At 47.3% G+C, this 18799-nt stretch overlaps 1 protein-coding gene and 1 long non-coding RNA gene across 3 annotated transcripts in view; both read left to right on the top strand.

Moving 5' to 3' along the window:
• The first annotated feature begins 92 nt into the window (after positions 1-92).
• LOC106015930 (uncharacterized) lies at positions 93-8953 on the top strand. Its single transcript, XR_002400471.4, has 5 exons — positions 93-240; positions 685-756; positions 839-1157; positions 3243-3432; positions 5610-8953. It is a non-coding gene; the product is annotated as an uncharacterized lncRNA (long non-coding RNA).
• A 3567-nt stretch (positions 8954-12520) lies between these two features.
• Positions 12521-18799, top strand: part of FAM193A (family with sequence similarity 193 member A) — a 76180-nt gene continuing 69901 nt past the window's right edge. For both annotated transcript variants that reach the window (XM_038178240.2, XM_038178239.2), the window contains exon 1: positions 12521-13021. In XM_038178240.2, coding sequence (XP_038034168.2) covers positions 12704-13021 — 318 coding nt within the window. In that variant the 5' untranslated portion in view covers positions 12521-12703. The remainder of the gene's footprint in view (positions 13022-18799) is intronic.

The raw sequence follows: 18799 nt of genomic DNA, 5'->3' as shown, positions 1-18799 counted from the left end.
TGCGCCAGGTGCTGGGTGCTGCGGCTGGGAAGCTGTTTCAGGCCCTGTTTCAGCTGTTTCAGGCCCTGTTTCAGCTGTTTCAGGTTGTCAGGCTCTCTGCTGTGTTATCACCAGGAGGAGTCTTCGCACCACGGAGAGGAGGGAGCCCGCTGCTGCAGCAGCAGGGAAGCTGATGGCAAGGCAGCCGCAGCTGCACCGTGCTGAAATCCATCCCTGCCTCCACTGCCTGAGGTCCTCCTGGTAAGGAACAGCTTCACAGACCTGCAGCTAGTGGTGAGCAAAATGGCAATGCAGCCATTTGGCCTCTTGTGGCAAGGGTTTAGGCATGAACAACACAGCAGAAAAGAACTATGTTTTCCCCTAGGACAAACACACGACAGAATATACACGCAGAATGAAATCAGGCTGCTGTTTCTACCTTCTTATCCACAGCTTTTCCAAGGGGTTACCACCCGTGCTCCCTCTGTGCACATGGGACAGCTCTGCTGGCTGCTGCAGGGACGGCTGTGGCATCTCTGCAGCGTTTTGGCCGCTCCAGAGACCGCTCCCAATGCACAGAAGGAAAAGTGAAGGCCTGGTATAGGTCAGGCTCGTAGCATTCATCTCGCTGCAAACCAAGGGGATGCTAATTGTTCTACCTAATCACCGGGGAATTTTGCAAGAGCTGTCCTATCTCTTTGGCAGAGCGCAGAAGCGATGGCAGGGTGGCAGGGAGATGTCACCATGCCAAAAGGAGTGGGGGAGCAGGCATGACAGGTACGTGGGCCCCTGGGCATTGCATTTCTCATGAAATGAGCTGCAATTTGTAATATTTTCACCAAATATATGTATATTTCAGTAATGGGGATGCTGATGAGAGTGAACCCAGAAAAACGGTGGACATCAACAGAGACTGCATGATGGAGGTCAGAGAGAGAGTGTTAATTGCCTTCAGAGGGCCAGCTTGTGAGCTCTTTGCAGTATTTTTACCTGCCTTTACCTCTTGAGGAGGCACAGTGATGCTGTAAGAACAGGGCTGTGGGTTTTGGTGGTTCACTGGTCTGGGTGCACATCCATGGGCTGCAGAGGAGCCCCCTGGCCACGCAGCAGGTCCAGCAGCCTTGCTATAGGGGCAGGAGCCATACAGCACTGATCAGCACCACTTTTATCAGAACGAGGTAAGTTCATGGGGACAATAACCTCATGGTTTGTTGTTTTTTTTTTTTTTAATTCATGGGTGTTGAGGATTTCAGCTGAAGGCTGAGCTCTGGGATCGGCACCAGGAGCATCCCCGGTGCTGCAAGGCCAGGACCAACTCCCTCCGCCCTGCTTACAACTGGGGAAAATCAGAGAGAAAACGGGCGCTTGGCGTTGCCATGGATACTGTGAGGCTGGACTCGCCGAGAAGGAAAAGGTTACAGAAATCTGGATGCATCCTGAAAACGCTCCAATTGGCTTTGTTTTATCAAAAAAAAAAAAAAAAAAAAAAAGTTTCTTTGCTTGTGCAGAGGTGACGTGGGCGGCCTCGCAGTTTCTGGTTCCTGCTCCCTCGCCCTCGCCCCATCCCCTCTTTGCTGCAGGCCCTGTGTCCACTGCTGCAACTGAACCCCCAGAAATGTCTTTAACAATCTCCTTCTTCCTCCCCTGTCTCTGGCCACCACCTCCCCTCTCCCTGCCCACCTCTGTGCCCTTGTGGGGCTTCCAGCCCCGCGGGGTTGGAAGCAGCAGTTCCTTTCTTCCTCTCTTCAGGGCATCACAGCCTGGACGTCAGCAGCTTCTCCCTTTCTTCCTTCCTCTCATTGGAAGCTTCTTTGTGGGAGACAGCAAACAAACCCAAACCAGTCCCAGCCTTGGCCCACCGCTGAACCCAAATATGTTTGCATTTCTCCACAAAAGCCACCACATCCCAGGTGTCACAGCCAGATTGCGAAGTGCCCTCCAGAACGCCCTTCTTGCATCTCCTCTGCTTCCACTCTTTCTGTTCTTCCCAATAATTATAGCTGAGGGTGAGACAAAGCCATCATTGTACTTGCCCTCCAAGGATAACATGGGGGAAATGCTGTAAAAACTCCCCCGAGTTAGCTGGTCAGAGCAGAGGGGACTCGTCCCTGCAGTAACACAGCATTATATTATATTTATATTATTTGGTACTGATAGAACTCGAACATTTATTAGACTGCTGTGAGATAGTGATTTAGTATTTTATTGCCATTAAGGAAAAAAAAAATCCTAAACGGATTTAATAAATGCTTGAGGGATGGTGCTTTAGCAAGCCATCACAAGTGCTGTGACAAGGCGGTGGATGTATTACCTTTACAGCAGGATCTGAATTGCCCAAATGTTAAGCCATCTTCTCACATGATGACAAAAAGCACAGCTTCTGAAGAGTTGCCAGTATTAGATACCTCTTCGTAGGTGGTTTTACAGAGATTTTATTTGTGCCTCATTTAATTTCCACCATATTTTCCACTGACTCCTTACTCAATGTTACCGGTATGTTTGGTAGGAGAAAGCCATCATTTAATTCAACTGAGGTAGCTTTTCTGACAGATCAACCTACTTTGTAGATAAGATTTATATGGTCTTCGCAATCATCCATGATTTATTTTGAAAACAAAGTGCCAGATAGCACGCTGGAGAGGCTGGGAGGGAAGATTTGTGCAGTGTTTTTTATTTCCATTTTACCCAAGGGAACCTGAGGCCAAGGAGGTTAAATAAATGCTCCGAGTCACACGGAGCACTGGGCAGAAAAGGAAATTCAACCCAGACCTCTGCACGTCCTATCCTAGAGCAGGGAACGTCAGATGGGTAACCTTGGTCAGGGGATTCTCAGCAAAAGTCTTCTTTCAAGAAACAAATTCCTGGCAGTCCTTCCCCTGCTAGCTTTTGAAGCTTTCACACTGCCAAAAAATGAATTGCTCTCTTTGACAAAGCTTTCGAATTCATTCAGGCTGAATCTGTTTCCCCTTCTGGATTTCAGCTATTAACCACTATTTTTATCTCTGGCACATCCAGCCACCACATATCCTTACATAAAGCCACTTCCCGCTTTTTCCTTTGAAGTAAATGGGATTGCTTGAAATGTAGGCATGCAGAAAGGTGGCTCCTCTTTGAGAAGTGCAGGATTTCCAGGCAAATCTTCAGCGCAGAGTACTCCTCACAGCAAAAAGTAGTTTTGCTGAGGCCCATGATGTACTGTGAGGAGTGTTTTTATTCACCATTTATTTGCAGCCATGTAATGAAATATCTCTTCTTTGTTCCAGCCTGTTTCCAATTTAGTCACCAAGAAATAAAGGAATCCTGAGAATACACCCATCTCTTATCTGGCACAACAGCAATGTCAGATTTTTAATTTTGAATGAGACGACTAAAAGTGCTTCATTAGACAAGGAGAGGGAGCTGCTGCATGGGCTGGAGAAGCTGGGACGTGATGGGATATTCCTACAGCGGGCAGTAAGTGTACATCCCACTATCACAACCCAACCCAGCTGCTCTGCTTCCTCTGGCTTCAGCTGGCAGCAGTTGGCTACAGCCATGCAGATGTTTTCAAAGGGGGAAGAGAAAATTTCTCATTTGTCAATGAGCCTTGACTCAGGTACCCGTTAGCCACCATGGGGAACAGTGACCCTCCAAACACAATTTGTGACTATTTAATGTTGCAACGCTCTCTCACTGCTGTTCAAAACCATTTGGGCACCATCCTGGAGAGAACTGGGAGTATGCGTGAGGAAGACTTGCACAGAAGAAGCCAGAAAGATGCAGTTTTTGTGGCCAAACTTGCCAGTATTTAACCCGGGGGATCAGAAGGGCAGAAAGCAAAGGAGCAATGTGTTGGAGCACGGTGCCTTCAGGCTGCGTTTCGGTGGTCTCCCTCGATGTTCTCAAGAAGCAGTAGGGTTACATGGGGTGAAACGTTTGCAGTGTCCAGTCTTTCCTTCTTCCCCCCCTTTCCCAAACACACAGCATGTGTCTGATGGGCAGATCCACTCTCTGGAAAGTGCTAGTTGAAATACGAACTTTAGTGTACAACTGCACACCAATATCCCCGTGAAGTTAAAGCAAAAGGTATGTTCAGATGTGGATTATAAATGTGAGCATAGGGATTCATTTCCTTATTATCCACATGCATGAACAGTACAGAACACCTAGTTTTTTTGCTACTTCAAAATAAATAAATAAACTTAGCAAAAGCTCTGAGACCCAGGAGCTGTAGCCCTCTGCTAATGGTTTGTGCCCAGAAACAGTGCACGTTAACAAGCCCGTCTCTGCTGAAGCTTTTGATATCGCTGTTGCACTTGACAACCCCGACACTGAAGTGGCTCGGAAAATGTCTCTGCTGGCCTTGCTAATGCGCAAACTGCCTCCTTGCACTTACCGAAATGCCTCTTGCAAGCACACACTGTGCAAACACGTCAGTGTTTATTAAATCTGGGCCTGAGATGTGGAGCGGCCTCAGTCTACTCCGATACCACGGAAGACAATGTTCCACCCCCTGCAGGGTCAGCTCTTAGCTGGTAAATAAAGCTATATTCTCATTCTTCATCAAGTAAATTCCCTTTCTCTGGCAATTGCACACCCTTGGAGTGATGCCAGCGCTATCTGAATGTGACTTGCCCTTTGGGGAATTTCCTTTAATATTTTCTCTCAGAGGGATGAGAGAAGCTCAGCATTATGACGCCCTGTATTCATATAAATACCATGAAATGGTTGTTTACAGTCAGCTGTGCAATAGTCCAGCAAAAAGCCCCGCTGTGCTCATGATGGGAAGGGTTTAGAACAACAGGTAGCTCTGAGAGGACCTGCAGCCAAAAGCTAGATGTATTTATACTTGCTGCTATGAGATTTCTGGTGCTCAGCATCTTTGGGGATCGTGTCTCTATATTAACTGCTCAAGCTTTCTGAAGATTGAAAGGCACAGCCTGGACCCTAGGAGACAACGTGGAAATGAGTCAACAATCCAGGGGCAAGCCCAGTCAGTTCCGATAATCTCATCAGGCAAACTAAATATTTAAGTTGAAGCACAGACACTTTTTGTGGTGAGGATTTCAATTTGGACTGGAATTTCACAGCTGTTTTTGGTGTCTTTGATCTTGAACCAAACTCGAGTCCCCAGATGCCCCAGGCTCTGAGGAACCTCAGAGAAGCCATCTCTGAATCTCGGTCTGAAATACGCTGCTCTGTGGCAGTGGGAATCGAGTTTCCCATGGGTTTGGGCTCTGCATTCCTTCCCTTCCCCTCCCAGCTCTCTCATTTCCTCCCCGCCTGGCCGGGTGAGCGGCAGCATCTTTTATGCCGTGCTTGAAGTTACCCACGGGCAGACTGGCCGGCGGGTTCCTGCCTCTCCTTACAGATAAGAGACCAAAAGTGTTTTTCCCCTTCGTGGTGCTACCTGGGGGACATGCAAGTTAATGTCTGCCTAAAACTTGTCAGATGGCACAACTGGGGGATCTCTGTGTCTGTCAAGTGGGATTGAAAGGGAAAGGTGGATTAAAAAAAAAATTCTTAGCCGGTCACTGAGACAAGGTGGCAGCATAGGTGTTGGTTTCCTTTGAACACTGTTATTGAAGCAGAATCTTGGTTATAGAAATCAACTTTTCCATTTTACCTCTTTTTTTTTAATGCTTAAACAGGTGTGTTCTGCATCTGAGACCTTCGATTTGAACACAGGATGAGTCTACTTAATGGTGTTGGGTCATTCCCATTACCCTTGTGTCAGAAGCAAAAGCAGCACAACTTCATTTTGGAGCTTTGTCCTCAACCATCCTGTAGCCAAAGCATCACGGTTTGGCTCTAGATGTCTGCAGCACAGCCTAGGGTGCAAAGAAGACAGGCTCGTGGGGATCGGAATCCACCCCTGTGAAGAAGTGAGAGGCTTTTGAGGGCCCTCTTCTCTCTGACTCTGCTCAGGAGTGCCCTCACTGGGCCGGCCTCCCTGCAGAGGCCATTGAATTAGTGAACAAGCTGTCAAACCGTGAAGATTCATGCAGTGACCATGGGCTTCCTGAGGGCAGCAGCAGGTAATGCTCCTGGCCTTGCACCACCGACACCGCTGCTTCCAGGCAGGGCCGTATCCAGCAGAGCCTGAGCTGCAGCAGAGCTGTTAATCCTTCAACAACAAAAGGTAAACTTTCCTGTGACAATATGTTCTCCATTGCCCAGGATTTTTAAGGCTGGGTCCAGAGACCTTCTGAAAAAATATCTTGTCATTCAGCAACAAATCTGGGGACATCCTGATAACAAGTGAAAATTTAAGAAGGTGGGCAGATAAATCAGTCTTTTCTAGGCTTAAATTCTGTGCCTGTAGCATCCTCGGGCCCAGGTTCTCCACTTTCTTTGTTCAACCAGGATAGACAAAAGATGCTGCCTGGGACTGCTGCTAGTCCCCTGGTGTCGTGCTGGTGGGGAGATGTCCCATCCAGTGTCCCCTCTCTCCTGCCACCAGAGAAAGGTGGTGTGAGCACCCAGACCCCCTCATTTTGTTACTCTGGGTTCAACCACTCCACAAACGGCAGCCAAAATTCATTAACTTGATTGCTCAGAGCTGGCAGCAGTTTGGAGAAGAAGGAAAGAAACTAGGAAAGAAAATGTTATCCCTTATCTCTGCTGGGTTTCTCAGGCACAGAGTGGAAACCTGGGTGATCCATGAGCTCTGCTGAGCATCCTCATGTTATGAAGAGATCTGGTATCACAGCCACAAGTCTCCTGTATCGTATCTCAGCGATAGGGAAAAATAAATTCTATGGGATATTTTGAGGAAACAGCTGATAGAAGAGCAATGAGATACTGTCTTTTCCCCTATGGTAATAAATTTAAAAGCCAAAGAAGCAGAAAGATAAGCCATAAGAAAGACGCTCAAGCTTCATTGTTCATTTTGATAATGTTAAAATGCTCGAGATCAACGAGTGCAAAAGCAGGATGTGCTTCCATGGCAAAACTTAAAATGAAATTAGATGTCTGCTTTACGTGTTAATGGCTGCCAAGAAGCATGCTCTGATCTTGCAGCTGTCATACTCTAGTTTAAAAATGATGGATGGATCAGCATCTTCTAAAAGGTGAAATGAGAGGGTCAAAAGAGCCCTGCAGGAGGAGCTGGATCCAGATGAACCATTACTTGAACAATTCTGACCTGACAGGGACTGGCACCAGAATCATCCCCAAAGGTTGGCACTGCTCTCAGGCACAGGCTGCCAGTGCTTAATTTAAGGATTATTGGCAGTCTGCAAGGGATGGAGGCAGAAAGGGAAGGTGAGCAGCCTCAGTCGTGGCCTCCAGAGGAGCAGAAAGGCTGGGCACAGGGCTGGAAACTGCAAGCAAGGAGATGCAGCTGTGTTTTCCCACTGCGCTGGGGCTCTGTGGATAAAGCAGGTTGCACTATGGAAATATCCTTTTCACTCCATCAGCTCACCAGCAGAGCTCAGACTGCGTAGGTTAACACCTGCACTGAAAGGTGGAAATTGGATTTTCTTCTGAAAATCGAGCTGGGAGAGTAAACTTCATTCCCTGCACACTTCATGGTAAGGGCTCAGAGGCGGGCTCCTCCAAGCTGCTCCACTTCATTTCCAACTGCTGCGGGTATTGCTGGTGGGGGATCCTCCGTCTGCGTGCCAGCAGCCTGCAGGCACATCGTTCCCCGTGTGCAGGTAGAGCTTACGATTTCATTAGGATACCCTGGAATTGTGCAGTCTGAGCTGCTGTCTTTGTACTGATGTGCAAAACATTTCTTTGTAACTAAGAGGCAACAATACTTTGTAATGCAGAGATGTACAACCTTTCTGTATGAAAAATGTCAGCTCGCGCAGAGCAGCATCACCTGACATATTTCAATGGCCAGAATGAAGCCATGCCTCATAAAATACAGGAGGTGTTTGAAAAGCTATCCTTCAGAACAGGCTGAAAGAGTACTCCAAGGAAGAAAAAAAGGTTAAGAATCAAATATTGGGGAAAAGTTGCTGAATGCAGTTGACATACGCATTCTAGCAGTATTCCTATGGTAAGAAACGGAGCTCTCTTCAGTTTATTTACTGAGGCATTCAGGAGAAAAAAGATAATTTTCTCGCTTTTGAGTTTCTGTGTTTATTATTTATAAATTCAGCATGATACAAAAGTCTTTCAGCATTGGCACTGTGAACAAGCACCCAGAAATCACACATTTTCTTGGCTACACCAGGTATGAAATCCAGGTTTCCCTGGGATGTTGTTTTCTATGGCAGACACTCAAACAAATCTTTCTGCAAGACCTCTGTGCTTGCAGGTTTAACGAACACGTTGTTTAAGGGCGAGTGAAGATTGTCCAGGAAAAAAAAGCCAATAACCATAAAGCCGCAAAGGTCATAAAGCTAATCAAATAAAATTTTATTACACAGCAGGTGAGATTCCCTTTATTCTGCTCTAAACTTTCTCTGCATTAGATAGTTTTCTCAGCTGAGGCATCTGGCTGTGAAACAGATTCCAGAGGAGATTAGGTGAAACTGAATTTGGCCTTCTGAAGAAAAAAACTGCAGTCCTTTGCCTTACTGAAAGCCCTGCGAGAAGAATGGCATTGCTTGCATCATTCTTCAGTTCAGAGCCACCATGCAACAAAAAAACTCCCTCCATCAAAGCCAATAAATCTATAACCTTTCCCCAAAAGTTACGCATGCTTTGGAAAGGAGGCAGTGCCTAGGACCCTATGAAACCCATCCAGGAATTTGTTTTCAACATCCCTAGTCTGCAGAAGGAGCTCAGATGCTCTTGTACCGTGCACAAGACTTGGAGGTATGCTGATTAAATGGCACCCAGGATGCTGTGATGCTGCTTCAGTGATCTGTGTGCTGGTTTGCAATCATGGTCCTGTCCCCGGAGACACACAGAGCTCTTCTGTGAGACCTCAGGGACCTGCAGGTGCTCTACCAAAAAGTGCTGGGATGTGAGTTCAGCATGTTGACACAGAGAGGGTCTCTCACCATGGCAATGATCCTTATGATGTGATAAAGCACTTGGGCTCCATATTTTTCAGATGTTTTTATTATTTTATTTTATTTTATTTTATTTTATTTTATTTTATTTTATTTTATTTTATTTTATTTTATTTTATTTTATTATGTGTAAATACATACCTCCCTTTGTCCACACGTGCATGTTCACTGTCCTGTAGAGAAGCCTTTTAGAAAACTGGAATTGCTGTTAAAATGACCCCCTGTTGGACAGCAAAGACAAAATAGTGATCGTTGCAGAATAATTACATTGACAAATTACTGGAGTTGGCTAATGTTAATGCCAACGCAGCGCCCCATGTCTTCAGTAAAACTGCACCAGTATGGGGGAAACAGAGAAAAAACAGGCCACAAAACTAAGTTTTGGAAATGTAAATAAAACAATAGTTCAGTGAGTGGGGGTAATTAAAGGATGGTGGAGAAGAGAAGGACAGCTTTAACTCTTCTTGGAGCTGCTGTGCAGCATGTGAGTTGCTCCTTTAACTTATTATTGCATGAAATACATAATTTACAACCACTTGAAATCAAAGAAACCGTAAATTTTACCCTCCCTGGCACAGAGCCTATTTTTTCAAGAACAGTAATGATTAGCAGAGCACCTATTTTTTAAGTGTAGTTATAACAAGAGTTCAGTGGCATGGATTCCTTACGTCATTGTGAGTGCAAGAGGGGGCCAGCACAAATATTCCAGTAAAACCCTACTGGGTTATCCCAGACCCCTTGGCATTGTGAATGCACAACTTGAAGGTAACTGTGACCTGCAGGACTCTCCACAGAGGCTTTTATTGACTTTATGCTTCACAGATAAAACCACAACACTACTGAAGCTCGGCTGGTTCAAAGGAAGGCCATCTGAATGCACTGCAGCATTCTGCACTGTTTATGCAGTGAGTTTTTATAAATGTTCCTGGAAAACTTGAAAAACTTTAGGAGTATAAATGATTTTTCCCCCAAAAGGATATTGAAGTGCAATGCCATTCTTTAAATTAACAATGAGGTAAATGAAAGTTAGTTTGTTCAAATGACTGGCTTTATTTTTGTAGGGATGAGGTGGAACATTTTAAATAATTTGATTCAAGTAAGGGCAAGAATCTTGGTTGTAAGTCTTCGCAGCAGGCAAATTAATTTCCTTTTCCTTTCGCTCCAGTTCATACAAATGTTCAAATCCACCACCAAGCTGGCAAGTTCATTTCTAAAACAACCTACTGGCTCAGCAGCTAATTGTAAGTTAAAAATAAGGTGTGGTAGCTGAGTGCTGTTCAAAGCCATAAAAGTACTTCATTTTCCCCAGCACTAGTATTTACTTGCAGATTTAAAAAAAAAAAGACCCTGGCCTCGACAGTTTATTAAGACTTTCTGTCCTGCGCTGCAAATTGTCTTTAATGTTGAAAACTGGATTTAAAAAGTCTTACGGATGACCCTTATTTTCTGAAAAGTAAAAGGAAAACATTTATGTTTCTATAATGAGAGCACTGGAATTAAACATTGTGATGTCAGTCTAAGCAGTATTACTCTAGCTGCTGTACAGTTGAGTGATTTTACTATAATAGTTTCTCATCATAATGTTTTTTATCTGTAGCACATAGGGGATGGAGAGACTGACAGAGCTGTAATCTTTCTTTCAGAAGCACGGTGTTAGATGAGCAGGGGCCAAATGAAAATACAACTCTGAAAGGAAGATAAAGCTGGCCTTTATAAGACTAAAGTAAGACATGTCAGCCTTTCAAATGAAAGATAGGCGCTCTGAAAATAACACCGTGTATTAAGAAGAGATATTACACGGGGTAAAATTTGAGTTTACAGGACAAGGCCTGGAGTTTATTTGTTCCTGGCAAAATGCTGCACACAGTTGTGTGAGCTCTGTGTGAGCCTACGGTTGTCTCTGCTGTTTCTTCTTGGTGCAGCCCCGTGCGCGCTGTGTTGAACATGTTCATGAAGGCTAGCGCCCTGCCCCAAAAAACTCGCCGTTTATTAGACCACATAACGAACAAACATGTTCTCCTGGTTTCACAGCTGCCTGCGTGTACCTGCAAAGCTCTTTCAAGCGTATCAGGGCAAACTAAGCCTGGAACAGCTTCAGCACGGATGGTGGCTACCACTGGAGCTGCCAGCACTCGCCAGGATGCCCTGGAAGGAGTGCTTTCTTCCATTGCCCTCCCCGAGCTCCAGAGCTGTCTTTTCTGTGACCTGCAAACATTTTATGGGCACTGTGCCTTCCAGCCCAATATCTGCCCAGCTGTGCTGCATGGTTGCAGTGAAGGGAAGGGAAACACTCCGGTGTCTCCAAGCTATAGCCAGATCCACCCGTGCTACCACACAGGCCATCGAAATTTTAACAAGGCGATGAGATTGCCTCGTCCTTGACAGGTCGAGGGAGAATGGGCTTAAGTTGCGCCAGGGGAGTTTTAGGTTGGATCTTAGGAAGAACTTCTTTACTGAAAGGGTTGTTAGACATTGGAACAGGCTGCCCAAGGAAGTCACCATCCCTGGAAGTCTTTAAAAGACATTTAGATGTAGAGCTTATGGATATGATTTAGTGGGGACTGTTAGTGTTAGGTTAGAGGTTGGACTCGATGATCTTGAGGTCTCTTCCAACCTAGAAATTCTGTGATTCTGTGATTCTGAGATTTTTTACACTGCAGTGCATCATCACCAGGTTTCGTGACCCCAGCTATAGTTTTACATCAGGCCATCACATCAGATCAAAGCGGGGTCTTTGACAATTTCGTCTTTTGCAGGTCCATCCGTGGGACCACACATTGTGCCACCAGGGCGAAACAACCTCAGGAACCGCTGCTGGCGGTGGTTTAGGATGCACTGAGGGGTTATGTGGCAGTTTATGGCGGGGGGATGGATGTGGAGGTTTATGGCGTGAGGTGAAGGGACCCTGCTGGGGGTTAGTTAGCAGGGACAGGGGGTCTCGAGGCGTGCCGTGAGGTGACGCCGTGCGTTGTGCCCCCCAAACCCTTTGGGGTGCCCGCTCCCCTCACCCTCAGCCCCATGAGGAGCGGGGCGCGGCGCCCACGGGGCTCGGGCTCCATTTTGAGCCTCCCCACGCCCACAGCGGGCACAACGCGCGGCTCCCCCGGGGCTCTTTATTGAAGGGACGCGGCCGGGGAGCGCCGTGTGGCCGCGGCTTTGTGGTGCTTGTGCGGACACAGGGGGCGGGGGGCGGCCGCCATTGCCCGCGGCGGCCCCCTCAGGGCGCGGAGCCCCTCGCGCCTCGGGCCCCGCGGGAGCGGCCGGCGGCCGCGGCCCCTTTAAGGCGCGGGGGCGCGCGTCACGTGGTGCTCGCCGGCTGCTGGGCGGCGGTGTAGTCCCTTGACCGGGGTGGCAACGGCGGCCGGCGGGGCTAACGGCGGCGGGAGGGACTACAACTCCCAGCGCGCCCCGCGGCGGCGGGGGCCGTCTGCGGCCGCGTCCAGCCCGCTCGCGCGGTGCACGCCGGGACTTGTAGTCCTTCACCGGTAGGGATAGATGGAAACGGCGGGCGCGCGAACTCGTCCTCCCAGCGTGCCCCGCGGGGCGGGTTCCCGTCAGCGCCAGGGGGAGCCCCGCGACGTACAGGGGGATCACTTTCCCCTTGTGTCCGCCATATTGGACGGGAACTCCGCTCCGCGGCGCCGGGGCCGAGGCAGCCCCGTGGCCGTGACAGGCGCCGCGCCCCGCTCCTCGCCGCCCTCCCCCCTCCTCCTCCTCCTCCTCCTTCTTCTTCTTCTCCTTCCTCCTCTTCCTCCTCGCCGCCAGGCGCCATGAGCCCGGCCGACGCCAAGCGCGGAGCCAAGCGGCGGAAGAACAAGCGGGGCGGCGGCCTCGGCAGCACCGGCGGGCCGGGGCCGGGCGGCGGCGGGGGAGCGGGCGGCTTGGCCAAGGCCGGGGCCGCGGCCTCAGCGCCGGCAGCGGGAGGAGGAGGAGCGGCGGCGGTGGCGGTGGCAGCAGCAGCAGCGGCGGCGGCAGCACCGGGAGCGGCCCCCGGGAGGGCCCCCGGGCAGGCGGCGGCCGCCTCAGCGAGCCCCGGGGGCGGCCTCCTGCAGGCACCGCCCGCCGCTAACGGAGCCCCCGGGGGCGAGGTGAGGAGGGGGAGGACGTGGGGAGGGGATGGGGGGCGGTGTGGGGGGGGTGGGGAGCCGCCCCCCGCCCCAATTCGGGGGATTTGGGGGATTTGGGAGGTGGGCGGTGGTCCCGAGGGGTTTGGGGTTGGGGGCGGTGCCCGGTGCCCTCCCCCCCGTTTTCCTTTTTTCTCCCTTTTTTCTTCATTTTTTTCTTCTTTCTCCCCCCTCCCCAGCCGCGGGGGGCTTCGCCTCAGGCCCCTCCTTCGTGGGGGAGAGGCGGCAGCGGGGGGCACGGCCCCTCCTGCGGCGGGCAGCACAGCCCAGCCCCCTCACAGCCCCCTCACAGCTCCCTCACAGCCCCCAACGGGGGAAAAAAAAAACCAGGAGCAGCGCCTGGGCGGGTCGCTGGGCCTTTCTGCCAAGGCACTGCCAGAGAATGAAGCCTTAGCAAGGTGTCCTGCTAGCCCGAGTGACAAAGGAGCGGATAAGTTGGTGCTCTGTTCTCCCATGAAGGTTACCTCGTTCTTTTATTCTTTTATTATTTTTTTTTTACCCGCACAAAGGTTGCGTTTAGGTGTTGTATTTGCACAAGGATTTCCTGCTGACAGCATCTTCAGGCTTCCCTGCGTGTCGCACAGCCTGCCCGGCTTCCTCTTGTTCTCACAAACTTGTGGTGCATGTGAGGGGGGCAGAAGAAATGGCTCCTGTGTCACGGGGCGGTTAAAGCACCGTGATAATGAATGCTTTTCTCTTTTTGCTGTCAGGGTTATTTTGTATTTTGCTGGTCGATAAGCGATTTGGTATTTGTAGATTAACTTGTTTTTTCTTTATGGTAGCACAAAAAGCCAAGAATTATTTAGTTACCTGAAGCCCACGGCGGCTTAGAGTAATCATTTTTCTCTGTCTGTTCTAACCCAATGCTTATTTCAGGTGTGATTTCTGGTTGGGACAGTGCCGCTTGTATGCCTTAGGTATCCAGCAGAATGATGGACATAATGGTGAAGAGATGTGCAAGCTGTGTGTAACTTCACAAATCATCACTTCTGGTTAAACCTCTTGTAGGAAGGTGCATCCTGTGTTGTTTTAAGTCTTAGATTGCAAGTTCTTGCAGGCCCAAGTTCCTAGGAATAAAGAAGGGGAGTACAATGAGCAGCGGGGCGATGGGCAGGATGCTTCACCGCTGTGATTCAGAAAGGCTGCGCTGTCCCTGCTGGTTGGATCTCTTGTATCCTGTGCTTAGGTGCAGCCCAGGACTTTGGTTGGAGAAACTGTACTGGATCAGGTCTTTTTCTGAAATTCATCCTCTAAGGGCAGCATCGCTTCTAAATGTTCTGCTTCTTATTTCTTCCTCCTTTTAGACTGGGTACTTCTTAATCACATTTCTTAGTCGTCAGCAGTCTTTGCTTGGAGAGTGTCTCCCAAGTTAGATGCAGTATTGCAGCACTAGATTTCTAGGAAAATACATTGATATATTATTACTTGTACCAATACGTTATTTGTACTCTTTCAAATATGCACAACTTGTTATTTTGAATGCATTCTGAGTTTGTCTTAGTTGAATTTTCTTTGCCTGTACTCTTAGATGTGTATGTAATTGATCAGATGTTTGTGTTTTACTTGTCGGTATGGCACAAGTGACCCAGAAGGCTGATGGACAGACAGGGACTTAACAAATCTATCAGATCAATTAGTTAAGCTTAGAATAAACCAGTGACAGATTTCTTGTTTCATGAAACACTAAACACTAGAAATGGATTATAATGAGGGTAGATAAATCCCAGTGCTCAGTTTCCAAAAGGCAAATGCTTAACCTCAGAGATGCTTCTTTCAAGCTGGTGCTGCTTCCTCCGTGCTGGATTCCGTGACCTCTTCCTTGACATTTTCAATGTCTTTCAGTGGTTGTGGCAAGAAGTTGCCAGCAGCGAACAAGATGAAGGTTTTGTCTCTGGAAAAGTCGAATGATAAAGCATCATGAAATGGCTGTGAGGTACTTGAAAACGTGCTGCCCTTAATGGCCAGTAATTTGCTAGTTAAGGGGACGTGGTCAAAACAAGGCCGCGTTCTGTGACTGAAAGCCTACCATATGTTGCTTCTGGATGGAGTTGAGAAAGAAAACTGTGTATTTTACATGACTGATCACTTCTAAATTAGGTGCAATGTTTGTTTTGGCTGCGTGGAGAGTAAGCAACGCGCCAATAGCTGTAAGTAGTACCCAGACTTGCTTTACTTTCACCTTGCTCAGAATATTCTCAAGTTCCTGTTAGTGGGTAAGAGAAATCAGCAGCCAGTTCTCTGCTGGACAAACATCTTAGGAATTATACATATATATATAAAAATATTAATAAAAAGGCACAATTTCTAATTTCCAGTGGTGTTTGCTAGTTGTTAGCATGCTTTGTTTCCATCTTTCATCACTTCCCTGACATTAGGGCATCCATGCTGGATGTTCTGGGCATGTTCTTCTGTTGAAGTTTCATTAAATGCTTCTTCCAAAACTTGTCTGAAGTACAGAATGAAATGAGAGGTTTGAGAGATGATGCCCTGTGTGTTCTGCCTTCTTGTCTCTCAATAACTTTCAGGATAAGGTTTGCATTCGGTATGTTTTATGGAAGGGCTTGAACAGAGTTATAAAATGGCTTTATTTATGGCTGGAACTAAAAGCGCATGTGCCACTATTAAAATTCGAGCTGAGACTGTTAGAGCTAACAAATATATTTTAATTGAGGCTTTTATGTGCCTTATCTGGAATATTATTTTTAAGACTGTAGGCTACATTCTGCGTTACGGTTACGTGCTATGTCTTGTTCTGGGCTGCAAGTGGGCAACTCCTAATGGAATCTTCCTGGAAGCTACGTTGCCCCGTGCACATGCTTTAAAGCATCAGAATTCATCCTGTACAATGCTCTCAGATGTTTGGAGTGATAGGCAAGTTCAGGATGCTACGGCTGTGTTTTCAGTGCAAGGGAGTATCTCCGTTTTGGAAACCTGTAGCTGTGTCTAATTAACTTGGAATTGAAACTGAAGTTGTTCGTTTCTGTGCGGTGCTCCTGCAAAACTTCCCTAGGAGAGAAAAATGAAATATTTGGGGAGTTTGTGTGTCTTTAAATAGACCACTGCTCATTTTTGTTCTTAATTCTGTAATGCATTGCATCGGGCCTTCTTAGCTTGCCCCTTTAGCTCTTTGACTGGTGGTTGGGTTATAACCAACTGCATCTCACAGCATCAGTCTTCAGCAGCAGCTGCACACCCAAGGTTACTCCGTAGAGACCTGCCTGGTCCTCAGCGTGCTCAGGGACTTGGGAGCGAAGGGCTGGAGGTCCCTGGCTGACCAGTCGCTGGAGGTCACCGAGGTGAATAATTCAGTAGCCATTTTACAGTGCTCTCGCTTCTGTTTCTCCAAGTATCATTTCCATCAGTAAACTGCAGCAATGCATTAAACCTTCTTGCGCTGGAGAGCTGTCGATTTTTAGAATTTCCATGAGATATTTCACTGGACTCTTCCTTTATTTATAAGATGGTTCCTAAATAGATATTCTATTCACGGCAGACCATACGTTGCCACCCCATAGACCATTTTTTCCCAACAGCTTTGTAGCTCAGTGCTCCAGTTGATTGCACTTCACTGATATCCGTGCTTGATTTGTTGGAGGTTTTTCTTCTTCTCTCTTCGTCCCTCCATGAGTCAAACATTCAAAAGAAATAGTGTATAAAAGATGAGCTTTGTCTCCAGCTCAGGAGTTCAACAAATACCCAGCTTTTGTACATAGGTAACAAAAAAGGCAAGTGTATTTTGATCAATTTTTATCAGTGCTCAGGTAAACTTGATAATTCTAATAAAATAATCTTGTAACCTCAAGTTGAGGAAATTGGTACTTCAAAAAAAATCATATTTCATGAAAAAGAAGTCTTTTGATGGTCCAAGAGCACACTTCTTCCTCTGACTAAATGCAATTCACTCCTTTTTTTTTTCCCCTGTACATGGAGGTGTGGTCCCTGCCTCGAAGAGCTTATGCTCTGCTTGGTTTTTAATAGAAGGAGATGTAACAGAACGGGCTGAAGCCATTAGGGCTGATTTTAGGTGGAACGGTTGAGTTACCTTGCTAATTTAGAAAGGGAATCGTGTTGCGACTTAGGTTGAAGCGTTCTAGTTAGCTTCATTTAAAACAAGCTTAGTGGTTGCATAACGCTCACATTAATAGCTCTTCCTTAGCATCTTCCCGTGATCACTGAAGGTATTTTTCAGCTAAGAGGTCGGGGACCACAGGCCCGCCTCGTGGCCCTCCGTTCGGACCCGGTAACACCACCCCTGGGCAGCGTGTGCCTGCGTACTCCTGACCTTGACAGATCTCCGATCCCCGATGGCTCCATTTCTCCCCCCACCTCCTGCACCTGCTGCATCATGGTCAATTGATAACGAGAATAATCGCTTGTGAATTGTTAAATGAAACATGTGCAAAGTGTGGCCAAAATTGCATCTGGTTCAGCGGTGCCTAATCGGGACTGGCTAAGTAGCCTACTATGGCTTTGTTAGCAAGGAGCTGGGGTTCGTTCTTGCTGGATTGGTTGCAAAATGGTTGAAAGAGATTAAAAAGATATTTTTAACTATTAAAAAAAAAAAAAAAGAAAAAAGACTGACTCCATTCCCTTCCAAACTTCGGTTTCCTGTCTGAAAATGAAACCTTGCTGATTTCATTCAGAGGTAGATTAACATGAAATTAGGTTACTTGTCAAGTGGTGGGTATTGATGGCAACAGCCAGGGTTCTGACCAGTCACTGTCCTGCAGGTTTTTGATACAAAACAGCACCTGAGGTGTCAATTTTGTGTGTGTAACACTAGATTTTCTTTGTTACAGTGGGTATCCTTTTGTAGTGGTATCCTGCCATGGGGGGAGCCCTTGGGTCCCCTCTGCTTAAGGCAGTGTATGTAGGGATTCGGGCTCATTCTACTTCCCTGGCAAGGAGAGCTGAGTGCACCTCGAAATTCAGACCAAAGGCATCTGGGGCCTGCAAGGGTAATGCTCAGTCCCTGCTATGGCTTTTGTAGGGATGCTCCTCAAGAAACATAGGTTTGCTGAAGATGTATTGTTAAGAAGTTATTAGGAGAAATAATTGGAAATGAGCTTGCTTTTGCTTAGGATGGACGGGGCTTCATGGATGTGCGAGGCAGGGTTCCAGCACTCGTATGGGTACAGGTAATCAAAGCAGATTGAATATTTGTTAAGGCTCCTTCAGTGTTGGGGAGAGGTCACTTCACTTTAATAAAAGTGATGAGAGGAGCTCCTACATCTTCCTTTCTTGTGCTAAGTTTTTGTTTGAATAGTGACCAAGGCAGCTTTGGACTGTTCTGTTTTGAGGAAGAGTATGTCATACGTGAAGTTTTCCTGGGATAATGGAAAGAAGGAAATACTGAAGTTAAATAGACAGACAATGCTGCAGTTTAACGCTCTCTCTGTTAATAACTCAATCCACAAGTTCAAGTTTCTTCTGTTGCAGATGAGGAGTTCAAATGGGAAATGACATCTGTAATGCTGCTCTTAATGTTATTATGGGAACTGCCACAGTTGAGGCTTGTCAGAGGATGCAATAAAATAAATATGCCATTATTTCTTTGGCATGAGTGTTACTTGATGATTTTCTATTATTAAAATTCAAGGCAGCCTCTGACATTGCTGACCTTCACCTCGTAGCCGTGTGAGCAAACACGCCAGGAACTGGCTGAAAGCTCAGAGCAGCGCTGTAATTCTCCTGAAGTATATCCTTGGAGCAAATAACTCGGCTGTAGCACGTGCAGCTGCT

The sequence above is a fragment of the Anas platyrhynchos genome, chromosome 4 (genome assembly GCF_047663525.1).
Source record: "Anas platyrhynchos isolate ZD024472 breed Pekin duck chromosome 4, IASCAAS_PekinDuck_T2T, whole genome shotgun sequence".
Taxonomy (NCBI): domain Eukaryota; kingdom Metazoa; phylum Chordata; class Aves; order Anseriformes; family Anatidae; genus Anas; species Anas platyrhynchos.
Note: the sequence above shows the minus strand (reverse complement) of the source record. Positions and strands in the feature narration are given on the sequence as shown.